At 34.8% G+C, this 18,914-nt stretch overlaps 3 protein-coding genes across 6 annotated transcripts; 1 reads left to right on the forward strand and 2 right to left on the reverse strand.

Annotated features, from left to right (window-relative positions):
- Positions 1 to 350: 350 nt before the first annotated feature.
- LOC120132214 (centromere protein O-like) lies at positions 351 to 4,007 on the reverse strand. 2 transcript variants are annotated; one of them, XM_039149028.1, is made up of 13 exons: positions 3,854 to 4,007; positions 3,675 to 3,720; positions 3,523 to 3,571; positions 3,384 to 3,432; positions 3,077 to 3,147; positions 2,817 to 2,875; positions 2,494 to 2,592; positions 2,015 to 2,072; positions 1,650 to 1,786; positions 1,507 to 1,563; positions 1,316 to 1,413; positions 823 to 1,007; positions 351 to 569 (listed from the first exon to the last, which is right to left on the reverse strand). In XM_039149028.1, exons 2-13 carry the CDS (start codon positions 3,681 to 3,683, stop codon positions 499 to 501), a joined length of 942 nt encoding a protein of 313 aa, XP_039004959.1. In that variant the 5' UTR covers positions 3,684 to 3,720; positions 3,854 to 4,007; the 3' UTR covers positions 351 to 498. The 2 variants fall into 2 exon arrangements, with proteins under 2 accessions (XP_039004959.1, XP_039004958.1); XM_039149027.1 differs by having other exon boundaries at positions 3,672 to 3,720.
- Positions 4,008 to 5,747: 1,740 nt separating this feature from the next.
- Positions 5,748 to 18,065, forward strand: LOC120132213. The gene is made up of 3 exons (XM_039149026.1): positions 5,748 to 6,026; positions 6,520 to 7,958; positions 18,038 to 18,065. Exon 2 carries the CDS (start codon positions 6,667 to 6,669, stop codon positions 7,924 to 7,926), a length of 1,260 nt encoding a protein of 419 aa, XP_039004957.1. The 5' UTR covers positions 5,748 to 6,026; positions 6,520 to 6,666; the 3' UTR covers positions 7,927 to 7,958; positions 18,038 to 18,065.
- On the reverse strand, positions 9,405 to 12,769 carry LOC120132212. 3 transcript variants are annotated; one of them, XM_039149023.1, is made up of 7 exons: positions 12,639 to 12,769; positions 12,133 to 12,240; positions 10,587 to 11,784; positions 10,279 to 10,329; positions 10,111 to 10,209; positions 9,839 to 10,003; positions 9,405 to 9,721 (listed from the first exon to the last, which is right to left on the reverse strand). In XM_039149023.1, the coding sequence occupies exons 3-7, from the start codon at positions 11,763 to 11,765 to the stop codon at positions 9,590 to 9,592; spliced, it is 1,626 nt and encodes a 541-aa protein (XP_039004954.1). In that variant the 5' UTR covers positions 11,766 to 11,784; positions 12,133 to 12,240; positions 12,639 to 12,769; the 3' UTR covers positions 9,405 to 9,589. The 3 variants fall into 3 exon arrangements, with proteins under 3 accessions (XP_039004954.1, XP_039004955.1, XP_039004953.1); XM_039149024.1 differs by lacking the exon at positions 12,133 to 12,240; XM_039149022.1 differs by lacking the exon at positions 12,639 to 12,769 and having other exon boundaries at positions 12,133 to 12,565.
- Positions 18,066 to 18,914: the final 849 nt, after the last annotated feature.

The raw sequence follows: 18,914 nt of genomic DNA on the forward strand, positions 1-18,914 counted from the left end.
TATTAAACTTCTAGTATAAATTATTAAATATAAATTTTATTCTCTAACGTAAAATTTTATGTATGTCTATGAATGTAAGAGAGCGAACTACTCTTTTTAACAATGTAAGACCTCCATATTTCCAATTCCCACTTTTTATATATTTTTGTTGTTTAGTTTTATAGCAGTCTAAACTTCCCTGGTATCCTGACTATAACTGTTCAAAATGTTAAAAATATGGATGACAAACTGTAATATTCAAAGTCCAAACCTGACTATACCTAAATGAATCAAATTTATATGAGATTCTGGTGAAAGGGGCAGGATGAGAGAGATGAAGCCAGAATATATGCGCATGTAAAGCAAGGCAATAAGAAATTGGGGATGTTCCTCTATGCTAACTAAATGATGGAAATCCAACAATACCCAATGATTCATAAGTATATATGCATGTATGTCATCCTATACAACCCATACAATTTTTGTACACCACATACTGAAAGGAAAGTACGTGAAGTGCTAACTGGGGCTCCCAACCTGAAATGTTTGCTGCGATGCTTGTGGTAGATTCAACACAATCTCCGCGTATGCTGATGGTACAAAGAAGCAAGAGGCAAACCAAGTGTTAGTGGAAAAACTCAATGAAAATCAAATCACATATTACTTATCCGCTCATAGCAAAGCCAAAAAGTAATAAGGGGGTTTTAAGGCAATGAAATTGCCATCTCATGAAGATTTCTTCAAACTTGAATCCAAACAAAAATTCAGCAGCAAATGATGTTTCACGACACCAAACCAGGAACTTCTCAACTGAAGCGGGAAAAGTAAATGTAAAAGTAATACCTTCTGGTAAGCTCATGGTTCTCAAGGCATCTTCCGCATAAGATAATCGAGCTGGAATAGGTTGGGAGCCCATTGCTCCGCTTGTATGATTCTTCTTCAATCGATGCATTGGCCACACAAGAACTTTTACTCGAGTTGGAAGAACAGAAACAAGATCTGGATATCTAAGACTGATTGTCACCTTGCTGCAACAAATGCAAACATAACAGTCCCATCAATGGCCAAGCAAAACTAATTACTTAACATGTATTGCCTGTTTAAGATAATTATTGAACCTTATAGTGAAGACTATTCTAAAAGAAAAAATTATTCGTATTCACTTTTCTATTAAAAAAAATTGAAAATTAATAAAGACTATGTATCAATCTACAGGCAAACACAACGAGACTGTATGTATCAATCTACAGGCAAACACAACGAATTTCAGAAACAAAAATATTCCAAAGATACAACAAAACTATGTAAATATACAGAAAGTACAAAGTGGACCAACCAATCAGAATCATCAAGTGCAAATTCAATCATGTGGTACGGAAGACTATGATACAGCTCTCCTATTTGATTTCCATACAGCTCCTTAACAAGCCGAACCTGTCATGGTGGAAAACATCACTTAAACATGAGAACTACTGATTTGGGATAAGAAAAAATAACAATTTCATAAAAGCAACATGACAGCATTACCTGTTCACGCCTGTCCACATAAGCATGCAATAATTCTCCAATATGATCTATAAACCTCTGAAAGTATATAGATAAACAAAAATATTAAGAGCTGATCTAATATCATTATCTTAATCTAAAAACCAGATATGCAACCAAGTTACCATGGCATTAGAAGAAAGAAGATCATTTTCTACTTCTCGTAGTGGCAGAAAGAAAGGAATTGTATGTTCAATGACAGTCATCTTTTCAAGAAAAGACTTGCTCTCTAGCACACAATGGTACAGCTCACAAGGTTCCCCTACCAAAATTACAGAAAAAAGAACCGCAAGAGTAACCCTTGTCACATATATGAAGGACGAATTCATTTTCTTATCCAACTTCTCTAAAAAAATTATTTCTTTAAATCAAATACACCACACAATATAAGCCTTAGCTTGAGGTCATGACTTTTCACATGCCATGAGCCAATTAAATAGTTAACTGCAGATACTAATAATCAAATTATAAAAAACTTCTTCAGTAGTACCTGCAAAAGATGTCTCATATAGTATGCCAATTCTTGTTCCTTCCAAACAACAAATCACCTGTTCACTTATAAGTTTGAGCTCCCAAAAAATGATTTCACAGATACAACAATAAAAAAGCACGTACATAAGAGAGTTGTTGCAATACTGATCACTTAAAACAAAACCTATTGATAGTTACACATCTTTCTGAAACTGACTAGCCTAACTATAACTAAGAACTCTTTTTTCCAACTTCAATAGCTTACAGATTCATGAAAATTAAAAGCACGTCCCCCTTTAAATTTAAATCTGATCCCAGAAACTGTTAGAGAGCTGCCCCAGCTTTCCTCATCTTTGATTTGAGTAAATTTTGATGATATTAATTTCAATTAGCATTCTTCCAAATCAAGTTTTTGAGAGGAAGGTTTTAGTATCAGTTATAATCCAGATTATAGATCTTGAAAATTGCAAAAAAAATATTATCAATATATTTTGTTACCTTATTTCCGACTCTGTAAGTAACCTTTTCCTGGAAATGAGATGTTGGAATGTTGTTTGTGTCCCCAGACGTGGCCTTTCTATCAGCCTCCATATGAACCTGATCAAAAACCAGATAAGTTAGCATCTACACAACTTTTATAAAATGGGGAGTGGAGAAGTTATCATTACCAGAATGAGTAATTTAAAGCAAGAAAATCATTCAATGTCAAGACAACTCCACAGTAAAATTTTCTGAATTGAACAGTAAAATAGAACCACAAACAGAAGGGGGGAAGCCGGAAGCACAATTACTTTAAAGCATTCAGGAAAAAAAATAGATACCTGCTCTCTTATTGTAGCTAATAGTCCGTCATTCCACTGTTCACTATCTAAGTTAATCTCTGAATATCAAAAGGGGGAAAAGGAAATTTCTTGTCAGAGTAATAAATACATGAATTATGCAACCTTTTTTTCATATTAGATAGGGTATAATACCAAATGAGATTTTGAGCATATAGCTCAGGCATTATAAAACAAATATTTGATTGCTGCAAAACGCAGTTTTGGAAAGGTTACTTGGTACTGCAAATGCATATATTTACCTTGACTCTGAGAAGCTCTTGCATCTTCAAATTCTTTTTGCAGACGCTCATATATCATCTTATCAGAATCCCTACCAAATCACGACCATTTGAAGCATTAACCCTCAACGAAAAAGAGAAAGACAGAGAATACATGCTCGTTCATCAGCTTTATACTCTAGGTTCATAAAACCAACAAGAAATCAGCTGTCCTAGACAAGTAGGTATAAGACATCAGCGCTATCATTTTTGTGTAATCTATCCGTACCAGTATAACAAAGAAGATCCCTTAAGAATAAGGACAGAGATTATATATATATACACACACCTGGAGAGACGCTCTGTAAGTTGGGCGTGCCTTTTGACAACATTTGCAACTGAAAAAACGCAAAAGAAAATCATTTCCTTTAGAAACAGAAATATAATGTATACATAAAGAATTACTATAGGAAACAGATATTAGTTACATCTTGCACGTGTAGTCTCCAATCGAATATCTTCCTCTTGCATGAAATTCTGTACCAATTACACGGTGAGATTTTGCCCCAAAACAACAATTTATAACTACAATATATGGCTGAAATAAATTAAAAATATGTAGGAAATGAATAATTACTACTTCTCCCATCTTTAAAGGCTTGAAATACGCTTTTAGCTTGCTGGACCTTCAAAAAAATTTCAAACATTTCATTTCAAGCTTGCATTTTAGCAACAATCCGATAAATTAAAGATCATACTATATAACTAGCTTAGCTTGTATAGATTAGTTAGAAACAGAGATTGGACACTTCATTAAACCTTGTCCAAGAATCCTTAACAATTCGGCGTGACGGATTCCACGAGTGAGTGACCGCTTTGCTTTCCTGTTTTCTTTGTAAATTGAAACCGAACCCTAAAGGCCAAAACAAACTGGGAGAGGCGGGAGGAAAAAGAAAGGCTTAAGGGAGAAGGTGTATGTTCGTGATTTCCATCTATTATTATATCAATGGGCTCAAATGTTTGGGTAAAATTGGCCCAATAGGCCAAGCAGGTAAATAAAATAGTCAATTAGGTCATCTACAAAATTAATTTAAGATTTATGACAAATGTTATAATATATGATAAACTTGTCACGTCTATTTGACGAGTTTATCTAAATAATATCTTTTATTAAAATATGTCATGTTAAAGTGATGAGTTCTAATAAAATATATTTTTTATTATATTTTATCAAGTCAAAATGATAAAATTCTAATAAAATATATATTTTATTAAAACCCGTCATGCCTACGAATTCAAAGTCACTAAAGTACATGCCATAGTTTCCAAACTAAAATAAATGGTACTGTATTAGACTAAATAATTAACCCACTTATGATATTAGACCAAAATTACCCAAATGTTTGTGCTATTGGGCGATTGCTTTTACATTTTCTACAATGCATTGCGATACGAGGAAGTCTTACGTGCGGCAACCTAATATACGGCTAAGGAAATACGCTACGGGAAATGTTATTATTTTTTAATATTTTCGGTAAAAATTACCTAAAACATTATTATTTGTACCTGAAATGTTATTATTGGGTACTTTACCGGGTTTGTTAACATATCTGGTAAAGCGCTATCTAAAACCTTATTTTTTTCTATCGGAAATGTTAATATTAAGCACTTTACTGTAAATGTTAAAAAACATTAATGTTTTAGGTAAAAAAATAATAATGTTTTAAGTATTTTTTTTACTACAAATGTTAAAAAATAATAACATTTCTGGTAGCATCTTTCTTTAATCGTATATTAAAACCAGAACTTCTCTTGCAATACTGCTTAAAATAAACACCCTGGGATTTTCTCTCTCTTATAATTGAGTATACATGGTAATTAAAATTTAAATATTAAAAAAAGATTTTTTTTAAAAATTAAATATTAATTTATTATATAATAAAGAAACTAATAAGAGATTTGTATGAACCCTTCATTCTACTCTAGTTTGAAGTTCGATCTAATAACAATTCTTTTTTTTTTATCTTACAAGAGGTAAAATAATAACATTTAATAGCAAAATTAATTAAATAAGGGTTTAAAAGAGTAATATTAAATTAAGATAATGATATTTTTTTAATATTTCTACTATTTAATTCTATTTTAAATATAATTTTAAAAATTTTGATTTGGTTTAACACTGTCAAAAAACAGTGATTAAAATGCAAATAATTGTTGTTTAATGGATTGAAAGATTAATAGCAATTTAATTATTTATATAAAAAAAACAAGATTCAAACATAATAACAGACAAAAAGAACTGAACAAGTAAAACGTGATGACTTTAAAACTATCTAATTTTTCTTACATATGTGTTGGTATTTGAACTTGACTTTAAAGTTTAAATTGGTAATTTTTTTTCAATTAGTTATATGAATATAGATTTTTAGTTCAAATTAGTGCATCAACTCAACTTCTTAGTTTAAGGTTTAATAACTTTATAAGTATTTTAATACTACTACACTTTTATTTTTATGTTTAAAAATTAAATAAGTCCTTGAATTTTTAATTAAAATCAATTAAAATATTAAATTTGATAAGAATTCAATTAAAATTTTCTATTATATCATCATTTATATAATAATAACTAATACTATCAAAATAAATAATTAAATAAAAAATAATAATAATAGCAGCGAGCGAGCGAGCGAGCGAGAGATGGAGCTAACGTAAGACAAAGCCGTGTTGAAAATATAGCATTAGCAAACCAAGAAGAGGAAGGGGGAAGGAGAAAGAGGAGAGAGAGATAAAGAGGTCGGAAAAAGAAAATGCACTCACAGAGATTGTTTATATATTAGTATTATTTTAAAGAAAGAAGGAAGGAAGGAAGGAAGAAAAGGGGGGGAAAAGAAATCGATAGACGCTGCGAGCAATCCAACCCCAAACCTCGACACCAATCAACAACTGTTGTGGCGGTGAATTTCTCTGCAATCGGCGGAGCAACTTGCCTAAGGTTAGCCTTTTTTTATCAATCGTTCTTAAGCTTCTATCTCGTTACTTCTTGCTTATTTTTCTCTGCAATTCCAGCTCTCCTCATCAGCTCTTAATCCCACCAAACTCCACTGATCTCTTTCCCTCAACTTCAATTTCCCCATTCCCCAGTCTTTTCCCTTTTTTCAATTGTCTTTAAAAGTGATACCTTTGGGGGTTTCGATCGCTGCACTGTTCCCCCTTTTTTATTTGCGGTTCGTGATGTTCGAACTTTAGGGTTTTGATTTGTGCTTTGCGTTTATTCAATCTGTTTTTTTTTTTGTGGGGTTTCTGTTTATTACTTAAGTGGACTTTGATCCCTAGGGTTCTTATTATGCAAACATGAAATTTGGGTTTGCATTGTATGAATGGTTCCTATGAGGGTCTTAGGGATGCGTGGAAATTGGACTTCTTGATTTTTTTTGTTCTTCATTTTTCTGGGATTTCATTCTTGCTCTTTTTCTCTCAAAATGCAGAGATTAAGAGTTTGATTTGCATTGTATAACATGCAAATAGGTGGATTCGGACTCCTTTGGTGTTGGAGAAAACTGTAAATTGGGGTGGAAACAAGTTTCAGTGGTTTTAAAGTTCTGTGAATGGTGTAGAAATCTGTTTATTGAGCAATGCAGCCACAGCAAGGCTCCAGAATCAATTTAGGTGATTTAAAAGCCCAGATAGTGAAGAAGATTGGGGCTGAGAGGTCAAAAAGGTATTTTTATAATTTGAGTAGGTTTTTGAGTCAGAAACTCAGTAAAAGTGAGTTTGATAAGTCATGTTACCGCATTCTTGGAAGGGAGAATCTGCCACTTCATAATCAGTTGATACGTTCAATATTGAAAAATGCATGTCAGGCTAAGACTCCACCACCAGTTCATGAAGCAGGTCCCACTAAATCTTTGATACAAAATGTGAAAAGTTATGTTGGTAGAGATGATGGGCATGATCCAACTGGATCCCTTGTACCCAACCGGAATCCGAACATGGCCATTTCTTCTAATGGGGTTTTGCCAATGTCATCCCTGCGAAAGGTTAGATCTGGTATACAGGATAGGAAGCTCCGGGATCGGCCCAGCCCACTGGGGCCGAATGGAAAGGTTGAGAGTTTCTCACATCAACCCATGGATACTGAAAACAATGGCAATAACTTGGGTCTGGAAAATGGGTATTTGACACCCTATGATTATCAGCGACCATTGCAGCATCCTCAAGCAGTTCCTGAGCAGCCGGAAATTGAAAGAGAAGGTTGGGGGCATTCTATGGGGAAACCAAGGGTGCTTAGTAAAGGTCTGACTGAAGGAGCTATTGTTGAAGATGGGGAGGAGGTGGAGCAAGCCAACCACATTGATTTCTCCAGAAATCCTTTGCGTGCCCCTCTTGGGATTCCATTTTGTTCAGCTAGTGTTGGTGGGGCCTACAAAACTCTGCCTGTGGCAAGCAGTGGCGACTTCGTTAGCTACTATGACAGTGGCAGTTTGTATGATACTGAGACATTGAAGAAACGTATGGAGCAGATTGCAGCAGTGCAGGGCCTTGGAGGGGTTTCATTGGAATGTGCTAGCATGTTAAACAAAGTGGTGGATGTATACTTGAAGAGATTGATCAGATCGTGTGTCCTGGTGTGGTCAAGGCCTTCACATGAATTGAGAAAGCACTCTGCCCACACGCAGCAGCATCAGGGCAAGCTTGTTAATGGTTTGTGTCCAAGTAATCACTTGCATATACAGGGTAGCTCTGGGCCTACAGAAGTTTTGCAGGAACAGGGGCAGAGGCGCTCAATTTCTTTGCTTGATTTTAAAGTTGCAATGGAGCTAAATCCCCAGCAGCTGGGTGAAGATTGGTCATTGCTGCTGGAAAAAATATGTATGCATTCTTTTGAAGAATGAATGCTCAACAAAAAATTGTTTATCATGAAGCTGTTATAAAGATATGTTCATTCTGGTTCACTGTGCTTGACAAATGTTGAAGCTCCCATTTTGTTTACACTTACTGACATGAACCAGATTGCTCCCAGTCAGATCTCTGTCCCCTGCAAGATTAAATTATGGGTTTGAGTGTCGGGAAGCCTGTACCCTTTGCTGCAGAGCTGGAACAGGTCGATTATTATTTTTGAGCAACTGAGCTAAAGTGCTCGAAAAGGAAGTACTTGCAACTTGTTGCTCTGTTGTACAATTAGCATTGTTGTTGGCTGTCTTCTACAGATCTCAATATTTCTTGTAATTTACAGCCATTGAAGAGGAAATCTAAGAAAGTTTTGCAGAGACACTGCCTTGTAGCATGGTGAAAGGTAAAATTATTTGTGAAAGAGCTGCAGCCTTGCTCTATATGTAATTTTAGATCTGAGAACTTATATTTTCCACTTGGTTTATATTTTACTTTTCTGCCAAATGGCCACTGAAAAACCTATTTGTGAGGCTTTGATTCTATGTTTTTGTGGAGTTATGATTTGTTAATTGTAATTAATTACCATTCAAGAGATTTGGTGGCATACAGTTTTTCGTAGTGCTCAAACTACTGTTCTTATTTTGTTGATTGGATATGTATTTTGGTCTCCATTTTACTTGCATGTAACATAGTGTTAGATGGACACAATCTTTGGGTTTTTTCTAACAGCATTAACTTTGTTGGCCATCTCCGCTATCCAGACCATCTGCAGGTATGTCGAGGTTCAGTTGTTGAACCAGTGAATGATGTTTTCATATTGTGAAGCACCTGAAAATTATGTAGTTTGCGCTTGATGATTGTTGCAGATGGTCGTGAAGGACGTACGATGAGCAATGTGAAATACCAATTCCCCCAACATTGAAGGTGAATCATACAGGCAATGCTTGTGAAATTCAATGTATTTATTATGCTGTATGTATGGGAAACATAGAGCAATGACATGATAAACCAATAATTCTTGAGCTGCTTTTTTTTTTTTTTGTTAAAACCATCTGTCCTGGAATCATGTTTTATCCCCTGGCCATAAGATTGAGATTTTATATTATATATTAGTTTGATTGAGGAATTGTTTTTCAATTCTCTCAGCAGTGCTCACTGATCTGCAACTGTAATTGCATCCTCAAAACTCAAAACATGATGATTTGCGTTTGATTAGCTTGACAATATCTGAAACATGCATAAAACAACTCACCCGAGTTATTTTTTGCCAAAGCCAACTGTTCGAGTCAAGTTATTCCCTTGAAGGGTTTGATTATACAAATGGGTAGCTGAAGCTTTCGGTAACCTCGGCTTTTTTACCCTCAAATTGATATCTTTTTTTTTTGGAAAATAAATTCAAATTAGCACATGATTCTAATGTGATACTTAAATAATCAATTAAGTTGAAATATATGACATAACGGCGTCTGCATTTTTAACCGATCAACAACTTAATTGATTGTTCAAGTGCCCATTTGAAAGGGAGGGGGGTAATCCAATAGCATCCACTGTCTTGAGAGAGCCACAAATGACCAAAAATATCCTTGCCACTATATGGATGGATTTGATATTTACATATATGGTCCTATTTAAAATTCAACTTGATAATGAGGTAGGCGAATACAACTATGTGGCTTCTGCTGATGCTTTGCAAATAGGGCACCAATTCTTCATCCGTAGCCACTGTTGTATGCATGCAATGTGATACCTATGCTCACAGTGCAACCTCCCTACTTCATCTCCAATGACATACTCTTCCTACGGAGAAAAAAACCCAACGAATTCCATTAAGTTTAAGTGAAACCGGTCAAGAAACCGTTGCAGTCATATCCGGAGAAGAACATTAATAAAGTAGAAGGTTGAGTGGCAAAGGACCTGGCATATACTGCATTTGATATCATCTTTTTCTCCCTTAAAGCAGACAACTGCATCTTCCCAAGATGTTGCCTCAAAAATGCCTTTCTTAAGGCATTTTGACATTGCTTCTTCAGGTAGGGCAGTGCTCACAGTACCCATCCTTTCTTCTAGAGCTAGTAATTCCTGTCATGAATAGCAACAAAAGTTAATACTTTTAGTTTATCTTAACAAGCATAGCGTGGAGAAAATAAAATGCAGATTTGAACCCACATAGTGAAACAATGACAAACCTCATATGACATATTATCAATATCCAATCTCATGTCTCTATGCCGGTCATAAAAGTTTAAGCCATCAAGGAGCAAGCCGGTCTCCAGAACAAGTAATTGCTGCAGGACAGAAACAGAATCAACGATATAGAATAATCAGATAAGCTCAGGCACTTCAAAACTAGTTACCTCATATGTCAACTGTGCAACTTGTTCACTTCTCTCAAGTGCTGATAATACCTGGGTAAATACAAAGCAAAAGGAACAGATTATGCTCCAATAGCTTAATGATGCAACAAAAGGACAACTAATGTTTCATTCTGCCTCTCCCAAGAGAGATTCTATAACACCAGATGATTCAAGATATTAATGGGTAAATCCGTATTCAAACCTCACTCAGGCCCTTCCCTGAGTTCCATGGTAAAGAAGGCCGGGGGAGAGGAAATTTTGTAAATCCATGCATAAGAATTCCAGGTTGGAATATCCTGTTAGTATACCTCAGCAATGTCATCCATATTGAAGCGCTGGAATCTAGCCCAATTCACTGAAGAGCGGTATAGGCCAACTTCTGAAGGTATAGAAGGCATGACACTGCGTAAACTCTCACCCACACTACCCGGTCGATTGTAAGAACTAGCATAAGTTGAGGCAGTTTCTGTGGAAACAGGAGCATTCAAATCAAAATGTATATCAGATTCAGATGCTTGTGGGATGACTAAGGGTGACCCGTTTGAAGTTAAACTGTTCCCATTTGCTTGGTTAGGGAGTCTCCCTCTAGCATAACTACTGTTTAATCTCTGAGTCCTGACTGAAGAAGTAATACTACAATCCCTATTAGAAGACCAGTTTCTGGCTTGCCTTGAATCAGAAATAGAAACCCCAAGGCTAGAACTGTTGTTCAGTCCTTCCAAAGATGACCCACTCAACTTCTTCCCCCAGGTGGATGAACTACCCTCTCCTTCACAATTATTCCTTTTTACTGTATTTTTCCCTTTGCTGAGGCTTGAATCCGAAGATGAACAACCAGAAGAGACAACAGAAATAGAGTTACATCTTGGATTTCTCAAACCATACTTGCTTGTGTTACGTTGTGTTGCACGGAAAGCACTTCGAGATGCCAAAGTAAAAGATGGACTTGCCTGAGTATCCTGGTTGTCCAACCCAGAACTTTGAGTAAAGCTTCTCCCTTGTCTTGTGTTTGATGCTAGACTATAGCTTCCTACTTCCATCACGGTAACTTCCTCAACATCAACAGCTTCAGCTTGAGGCTGCAGCCCTCTTTGAATAATTCCTGGTGGGGATACGATCTCTAACACTTCCGTCTCTTCCTCAACACTACTAGTTTCAGATGAATCTATTTCCAGCTGAGATGGTAACTTTCTGATAAGATTTGTAGAGGATTTTCTAGTGTTGCCAACTGCAGGATATACACCAGAAGAACTTCCAATAATTTCCTTCTCACTAGATGAAGTGCAGCAAGAAGGATTAGGAGATTTGGCCTTTTCAGAGCAAAAATTGGGTGTTCCTTTCACAGTGTTCATCCTCCTACTGCATCCAATACGGCTGCAAAACCGTGCATTTTGCTCTTTGATATTAACCTGATCCTTCAGGACAAGCCTTGATCTCCTGCCAGGTACAAGCCCACTAATAGCTCTTTTACCAGTATATCCATCCATGTAGGTTAAAAGTATCTTTCTGGAAAAAATGTATCATATTAATGGCGTAGCCATGAAATAAATTTAGTTCAGGAGGCCAAAAAAAATTAACCGCAAGCATACATACTACCAGCAGAAACCACGAATTATGGTGGTAAGATAAAAACTGCTAAAGCAACACTAACATGCATAATAGATAAAACCCTAAACTTTGTACTTACCTTCTATCAATAAAAACTATGGAGTCTAAAGGAGAATTCACACACAGTAAGAAATGGCAAAGTCCAAGAAGAAAAATGCAGCTAAAAAACTAAATGGAAGAAATAAGATAGAAGAATACTTGAGAGCAGAGAGGAAAGAGGAAGAAAGATATAAAAGAAAGAAACACCTTTGTTATCAAAAGAATCAAAACATGTTCAAAGAGTGCAATAGCAGAGACTGGCCACACGCTCCAGTACTGAATTTGTTCCCAAGAAAAGCGGGTCTCTCTCTCTCTCTGGTTAAATTATTCAGCGCACAATCATTTTCATTTCTTCTTTTTTTTCTAAGAAAAAAGGAGACTTCGTCCGTGATTTGAGGGTGGAAAAAGCTTATCACACATCATAAAACGAAAATAAACTTGAAAAAAAAGTAGCAGACAAAAGGAAACCCTAAAAAGGAAAAGCAAATTGAAGATTTCCTCAAGACTTGGCCATGCCTTTCCCTTCCCAAGCTACCGCATGAAAAAAAAATCCTTGGAAAACAGAAAGATCAAGGCATCAAAATAATCAAGCTTTAAGGGATTTTGATTCTTTTTCTTCAAAATAAGCGGTCAGAAAAGAGAATTCATGGAGGGCAAAAAGAATAAAAAAGGGAATAAAATAAAGGGGCGATAAATATGAAGGGAAAATATACCTCTACGCTTCTCCGTATTGTCGTTTTGATTATTCGAATGTGCAAAGGGAGAGAAACCGAGATTTAAAGTCTTAAAGAAGATGGAGGCGAAGAATAAAATGGGGAAAAGATATTTCTCAAGCCTTACATCTTTGCTTCGATTATGTATCACATCTATTGTACGACACCAAATAGTATTTTATGATATATATTTTTTGCGAACGATATTATTTTAATTATTGAAATAAAAAATGAGCTGAATAGTAAATTGATTACCTGAAATATTATTTTGAAAGAAAAAGGTCTACGGATCAATATTAAAAAGACGGAATATTTATATTTAAACTTCAGTATGAACCAAAACGATGAAGATGAAGATGTAGAAGTATGCATATAATGACACATTCTCCCCTCAAATGATTTTTTCAAGTACCTATGGTTTATGATACATAAAGATGAGGGTATAGATGATGACGTTACACACCATATAAAGACGGAATGACTAAAGTGGAGGGCTGCTATTTGAGTTTTGTGTGACAATAATGTGCCTCTAAAACTTACGGAAAAATTTTATAAAATGACAATAAGACCAGCGTTGTTGTATGGATCAGAATGTTGGGCAATCAAGAAGGATCACGTAAAGAGAATGGAGGCCGTAGAAATGAGAATGCTTCGATGGGCATGTGATAGGACTCTGTGGGACATGACACCAAACTCTGCAATTAGTATGTCATTAGGGGTGGCGCATGTATCCGAAAAATTGAGGGAGAGAAAACTACAATGGTTTGTGCATGTCCTTAGGCGACAACCGTCGGATACGGTCAGGAGAGTAGAGTCGATTACAGTCGACGGTGCCAGAAAGAGAGGACGACCAAGGAGGAAGTGTGTATACTGCTTGATATCTAATTTGAAGGATTTAGCCCTTACCGAGAACATGAACTCTGATAGGAAAGTATAGAGACTTAAGACCAGGGTAGACGAGTAGTGTGGGTCACAACCATAGGGTGTAGCATCTCTGTTTTATTTTTAATGTCTTTGTAGTAATTTACATCCAGCTCAGTTGGTAGAGCACAAGGTTCTAAACCTTGAGGTCGTGGGATCAAGTCCCATGGAGGGCATTTCATAATTTGGAGGTCTCCTACGGAAGCTGCTCTCAACCTGGTGTTGGGGGCAGCCTACTATCTTACCTCCCCCTTACCCCCATACATATGGGAAAAAAGGGACAGCCATTTTTTTTTTTGTAGTAATTTACATGACTTCTATTTTTATACGTTTATGTCATTGAAATTTATGAAGACTTAGAACTATGGTAGCAGAGTAATGTTGTCTTAGTTTAGGTTTTAACCCATTTAATTATATTACTTCTCGTAGCTTGCTATCACTGACTTCTGTGTAGCATTCTCTTCATTTTCTTATTTTTAAATTTAGTCGGGTCTTACATTTATGTTTATATGCAGAGATTTTTACGCAATGATTTATTTGCAGGGATTTATTTGCAGGGATTACTTCCTATTCAGACGCACATACGAAGATTGTTCAACTATGTATTTATTTATTTATTTATACATGCATTGTATTTTATCTTTATTTTTAATTTTCTGAGTGCCGGAGGTCTTCCACGGAAGCTGCTCTCAACTTAACGTTGGGGCAGTCTACTACCCTACCTCCCCCTTACCCCATTATATATGCGAATAGAGTTTTGTTGTTGTTGTTGTTGTGTTGTCATTAAGATCTTCAACTCTTGAAATTAATATGTATAAAATTACGATATTAATCTTTATAGTTTTATTTTTTTAATTTTTTTAAAGTATATTTTTTAAAATATTTTGATGGATGAATTGGACTTCGAAAGGTGTGCATCTTGAAATGCGCCCTCTCACATAGCGTGCTTTATGATATACGTCTTCCATATATGTTACAAGTTTAACGAAGGCGTGGATGATAATTCGTACATTTTTTTATGTGACTCCAGTTTGGACAGAACCCCGCGAATACGAGAGGGTAATTTACCCTTTAGATTAGTAATATTATGTAAGAGTCTGAAAGGTATTTAATGGGTTTGAATGTGATATTTCGGTATAAACGCCTTAATTTGCCCTGGGAATGGAACATTTAAGTATTTTCCACGTGTTTGAAAGTGAAAGAAAGATCCAAACTGCCGCCGTTTCCAACTGCTTAATTTTACTTTCTATTTTATTAAAATTATATTTATTTACGGGTAAAATATTAAAGGGCAAACTATTTAAATGGTCACTTTTGGTCATTAAATTTAAAAAATATTTTAATCACTTAAATTATCGACTTATATTATTGAAAGTTAAATGTCATTAATTTGATGATGTATCACTCTAGTAAAAAAGATTTTTTTTCTATTTCACACCTGAAATTTAGATAATATATTAATTTAACTTGTGAATTCGACTAAAATCTCTCATCGTCATTCACTATTCACCATCATCACCGAAACATAATTCATTCTTGACCTCTTAACATAAATATGATATTCATTTTTTTATAAAAATGGTTTAAACTTCGTAATTATAACCTATAACTCTTATGTCTTTCTTTAATATTTTTTTAAAAATTAAATTTAAAGAGCTAAATCTCAATTTGTGATCACAAGCAACCTTAAATTTGTATTTCTCTCGAGATAAATAAAGTAATTTAATCTTTGACGATTTTGAAAGTGAACACTTGAGTAAGTAGCTGTCAATATTTATTTATTTTTCATTAATTTTTAATTGGTATAATTATAGATTTAGTTTCCCATATTTACACATTCTTTCATTTGATTCTAGTTTAAAAAACCAATAAAATTAACACTCAATATTTACATATTCTATCAAATATTAAGCTTCAAAAAGTCACGGGCCAACTTACAACACATAATCAAAGTCAGAGGTAAAATTGCTATTAAATTCAAAATCAATGGCCAAAAGTTAAATTAACCATTATTATTAATTCATTTCTCTTTTATTGTAATTCTTTATAACTCTTCTCAGTAAGCACAAATGTCACAATTATGAACTTAAGACTTGTGTTGTGAAGTATTTGAAGAGACTTCGTTATATGTCTTTTATATACATTGTTTTGCAAAAAAAAAAAAAAAGAAGTAAATTACGTGTTTAGTATCTAAACTATTAGTTCTAGTTTGTTTTAGTATCTAAACTTTTAATTTTTTTTAAAAACACACCTAAAGTTTTGTTTTTGTTTCATTTTAATATATCGTCGTTAAAAACTTTAACTTTTGTTTCATTTCAGTATCACGTTAAATTTAAAAAAACGAATGTTTGTGTAGTAAATGGGCCAAAACTGATAGTTTAGGTATCAAAGGTATTAAGTTTTTACAACGGGTACTAAACTAAAATGAAAGCTAAACATTAAGTATAATTTAAAAAATTAAAGTTTAGATTATAAATCGGACCAAAATTGATAATTGAAGTGTTAAATATGTAGTTTCCCCATTAAACTAACGTGTGTTCAATAAACATCATCAAAGCAAGCACCGTACGTAACCAATTAGGATACCATATCTGTCATTTTTGGGACGTCTCACGTACGCAAATTTAATATACCGTTAAAATAATTTTTTTATGGAAATATTATTATTTTTTTAAAATATTTTTAGTAAAGTGTTATTTAAAATAATATTTTTTATTAAAAATATTAATATTTGACGCTACCTAAAATGTTTAACATTTCCGGTAAAGCGTTACGTAAAATATTATTTTTTATACCGAAAATGTTAATATTGGGTTCTACCGAAAATTAATTAGCGAAATTAACATTTCTAGTAAAAAAATAATGTTTTAAATAGTATTTAACCATATATTAAGACTACCGTACGACATAAATACTCATTTTGATTGATGAGATTTGGTAAGAAAGAATGGTTAATACCCAACAATACCATTACTATTAGAGAAAATCGCCTCAGTGACCAAAAATGCCTTATAATATACGATTTTAACCAACTTTTTTTGGATTTGCCAAAATGACCAACAAAATCGCAACGCGAAATAAAAATCGCAACGCGATCCCCAGAATCGCAAATCAGTTTCCAAAATCGCAACGCGATTCTTGAAAATCGCAATGCGATAGTACAAATTCGCATTGCGATTTTCAAGAATCGCAACGCGAATATGAAAATCGCAACGCGAACACATAAATCGCAACGCGTATCCGTAAACCGCAACGTGTATCCGTAAATAGCAACGCGTATCCGTAAATCGCAATGCGTATCCGTATATCGCAACGCGTATCCGTAAATCGCAACGATAATCCGTAAATCGCAACGAGAATCTGTAAATCGCAACGATAATCCGTAAATCGCAACGAGAATCTGTAAATCACAACACTGAAATTTTGGGTATATAACTACGCAACAGCAGCAAATCATAAACTAAATCCCTAAATCGCAACTCATTCCATCTCCATCTATCACTCTCTCCGGCGACATCCGTTCCTATATCCAACGACATCCTTCCCAATCCGGTAACAGGTTTTAGTTTCACAGCTCGTCTGTTTAGTAAATTAATTTACAACCATGAAATCATCTAATGTTGATCATGTTTGGATAGATTTGTGTTTTGGAGGGTCATGGGATAATGTTCATGGTGTTTTACAATATATGCCTTTACCCATGAATCTTCAACTAAAATTGTCTTTACAAAAGTTAACTTATGAAACTCTAATGCTACGTGTTTCAAATAAATTGAATTTAGAGCCCCTAAGTGGATTTAGGCTATCTTATCAGAGAAATGGTAAAGTTTATTTGTTAACCGACAATGAAGATGTTGAACGATTCATTGCTTACATTAGTGTTTCACAAGATGATGTTACATTGTATGTTGTTGAACCTAGAAGTAGTATTGTTGGGTCAGTAGCGGGTAGTAATCAACTAAGTTTTTCTCAAAACCCACAACCTTTCTCTAATCCAAATCCCAATCAACTTTCAGCACCAAATTCCGGTTTTCGTATTGACCAGTTAGACGATGATGAGCCAACAGAAAAAATTGTGAGTACTAGTCAGTATTCGAAATTTGGTCTTGGTCAATATCCGGACTTTGATATTGGTCAATACACGGATTTTGATGATGTTTCAGAAGAAGAAACAGACCCTGCGTGTAATGATTTTGATATTGGTCAATACCCGAATTTTGATGATGAAACAGCCGTTGCCGAAGAATGTATTGTTGATGATAATGAGGAGGAAGTTACGACTGTGAATGAACATGTTGAACATCCATTCTGTAATTCATATAATCCTGAAGAAGAAAAAGAAGAAGAAAAAGTCCCCGAAGAAAAGAAAATGCCACGGGCGTATAACTGGAATATACCAAAATTACTTCAGATACCGGAAGAAGAGTTGGTAAAGAAAGCAGTTGATTGTTACACAAAAGTTATTCGTATCAAGAAAGATGATTGTTTTGATACAAAGGAAGACTTGAAGATAGCTTTGTATACGAAATGTGTGGAAGATGGCTATCAACTAAAAGTTAACAAATCAAGCAAAGATCGTTTCGAAACAAGGTGTATGATTGACAAAAACTGTACGTTGCGTATGATTGCAAAGAGAATAAAAGATTGCGAAATGTTTCAAGTTAGGACTTTTATTGATAAACATACATGTTCAAGAACCCAAGTTTTTCCTCACCATAGACAGGCAAACAAAAAGGTGTTGGGTGGTTTTCTGGCTGAGTTAATGTTTTTGAATGGCAGGGTATATCGGGGACATGAAATTATGACTGACATGAATGCTCGGTTCAAGATTAGTATATCATATTCTCAAGCTTGGAGAGCCAAATGTTATGCCTTGGAATTGTTGAGGGGTCGCCAGAAGCATTGTTTGCCCAACTGCCGGCTTATTGTCACAATTTAAAGCTGAAAAATCCTAGGTCGGTAACTCATATCAAAACAGATAGAGATGGACACTTTGAGTTGCTATTTATCGCCATTGGTGCTACGGTTAGTAAATCAATATAATTTTGTTGACTCATTTTTGTTAGTTACATGCATTTCACATTTAAATGATTATATTTCTTGTGTATATTATTTTGTAGATTCGTTCGTTTATTACTTGCATGCGCCCAGTTATTATAGTTGACGGAGCACATTTGAAAGGTCGATACCTTGGAGTAAACTTATTAGCAGTAGCCATGGATGCTAACAATGGGATATTGCCAATAGCTTACGGGGTTGGCAAATCTGAAACCTCTGATTCATGGACATGGTTTATGGGGCATATTAGGGATTGCATAGGTCCTATTAGCAATCTGACAATCATATCCGATAGGG

The sequence above is a fragment of the Hibiscus syriacus genome, unplaced genomic scaffold (assembly GCF_006381635.1).
Source record: "Hibiscus syriacus cultivar Baekdansim isolate YM2019G1 unplaced genomic scaffold, ASM638163v2 tig00110557_pilon, whole genome shotgun sequence".
In the NCBI taxonomy this organism is placed as follows: Eukaryota; Viridiplantae; Streptophyta; class Magnoliopsida; order Malvales; family Malvaceae; genus Hibiscus; species Hibiscus syriacus.

Coding starts and splice junctions, on each gene's coding strand:
- LOC120132213 (XM_039149026.1), top strand. CDS start 6,667: ATGCAGCCACAGCAAGGCTCCAGAATCAATTTAGGTGATTTAAAAGCC.
- LOC120132212 (XM_039149024.1), bottom strand. CDS start 11,765: ATGGATGGATATACTGGTAAAAGAGCTATTAGTGGGCTTGTACCTGGC. Junction 10,330..10,586: donor ATATGGATGACATTGCTGAG/GTATACTAACAG, acceptor GTATTTACCCAG/GTATTATCAGCACTTGAGAG. Junction 9,722..9,838: donor TCAAATGCAGTATATGCCAG/GTCCTTTGCCAC, acceptor TTTTCTCCGTAG/GAAGAGTATGTCATTGGAGA.
- LOC120132214 (XM_039149027.1), bottom strand. Junction 2,593..2,816: donor TAGCTACAATAAGAGAGCAG/GTATCTATTTTT, acceptor GTTTTTGATCAG/GTTCATATGGAGGCTGATAG. Junction 1,414..1,506: donor ATGTGGACAGGCGTGAACAG/GTAATGCTGTCA, acceptor CCACCATGACAG/GTTCGGCTTGTTAAGGAGCT.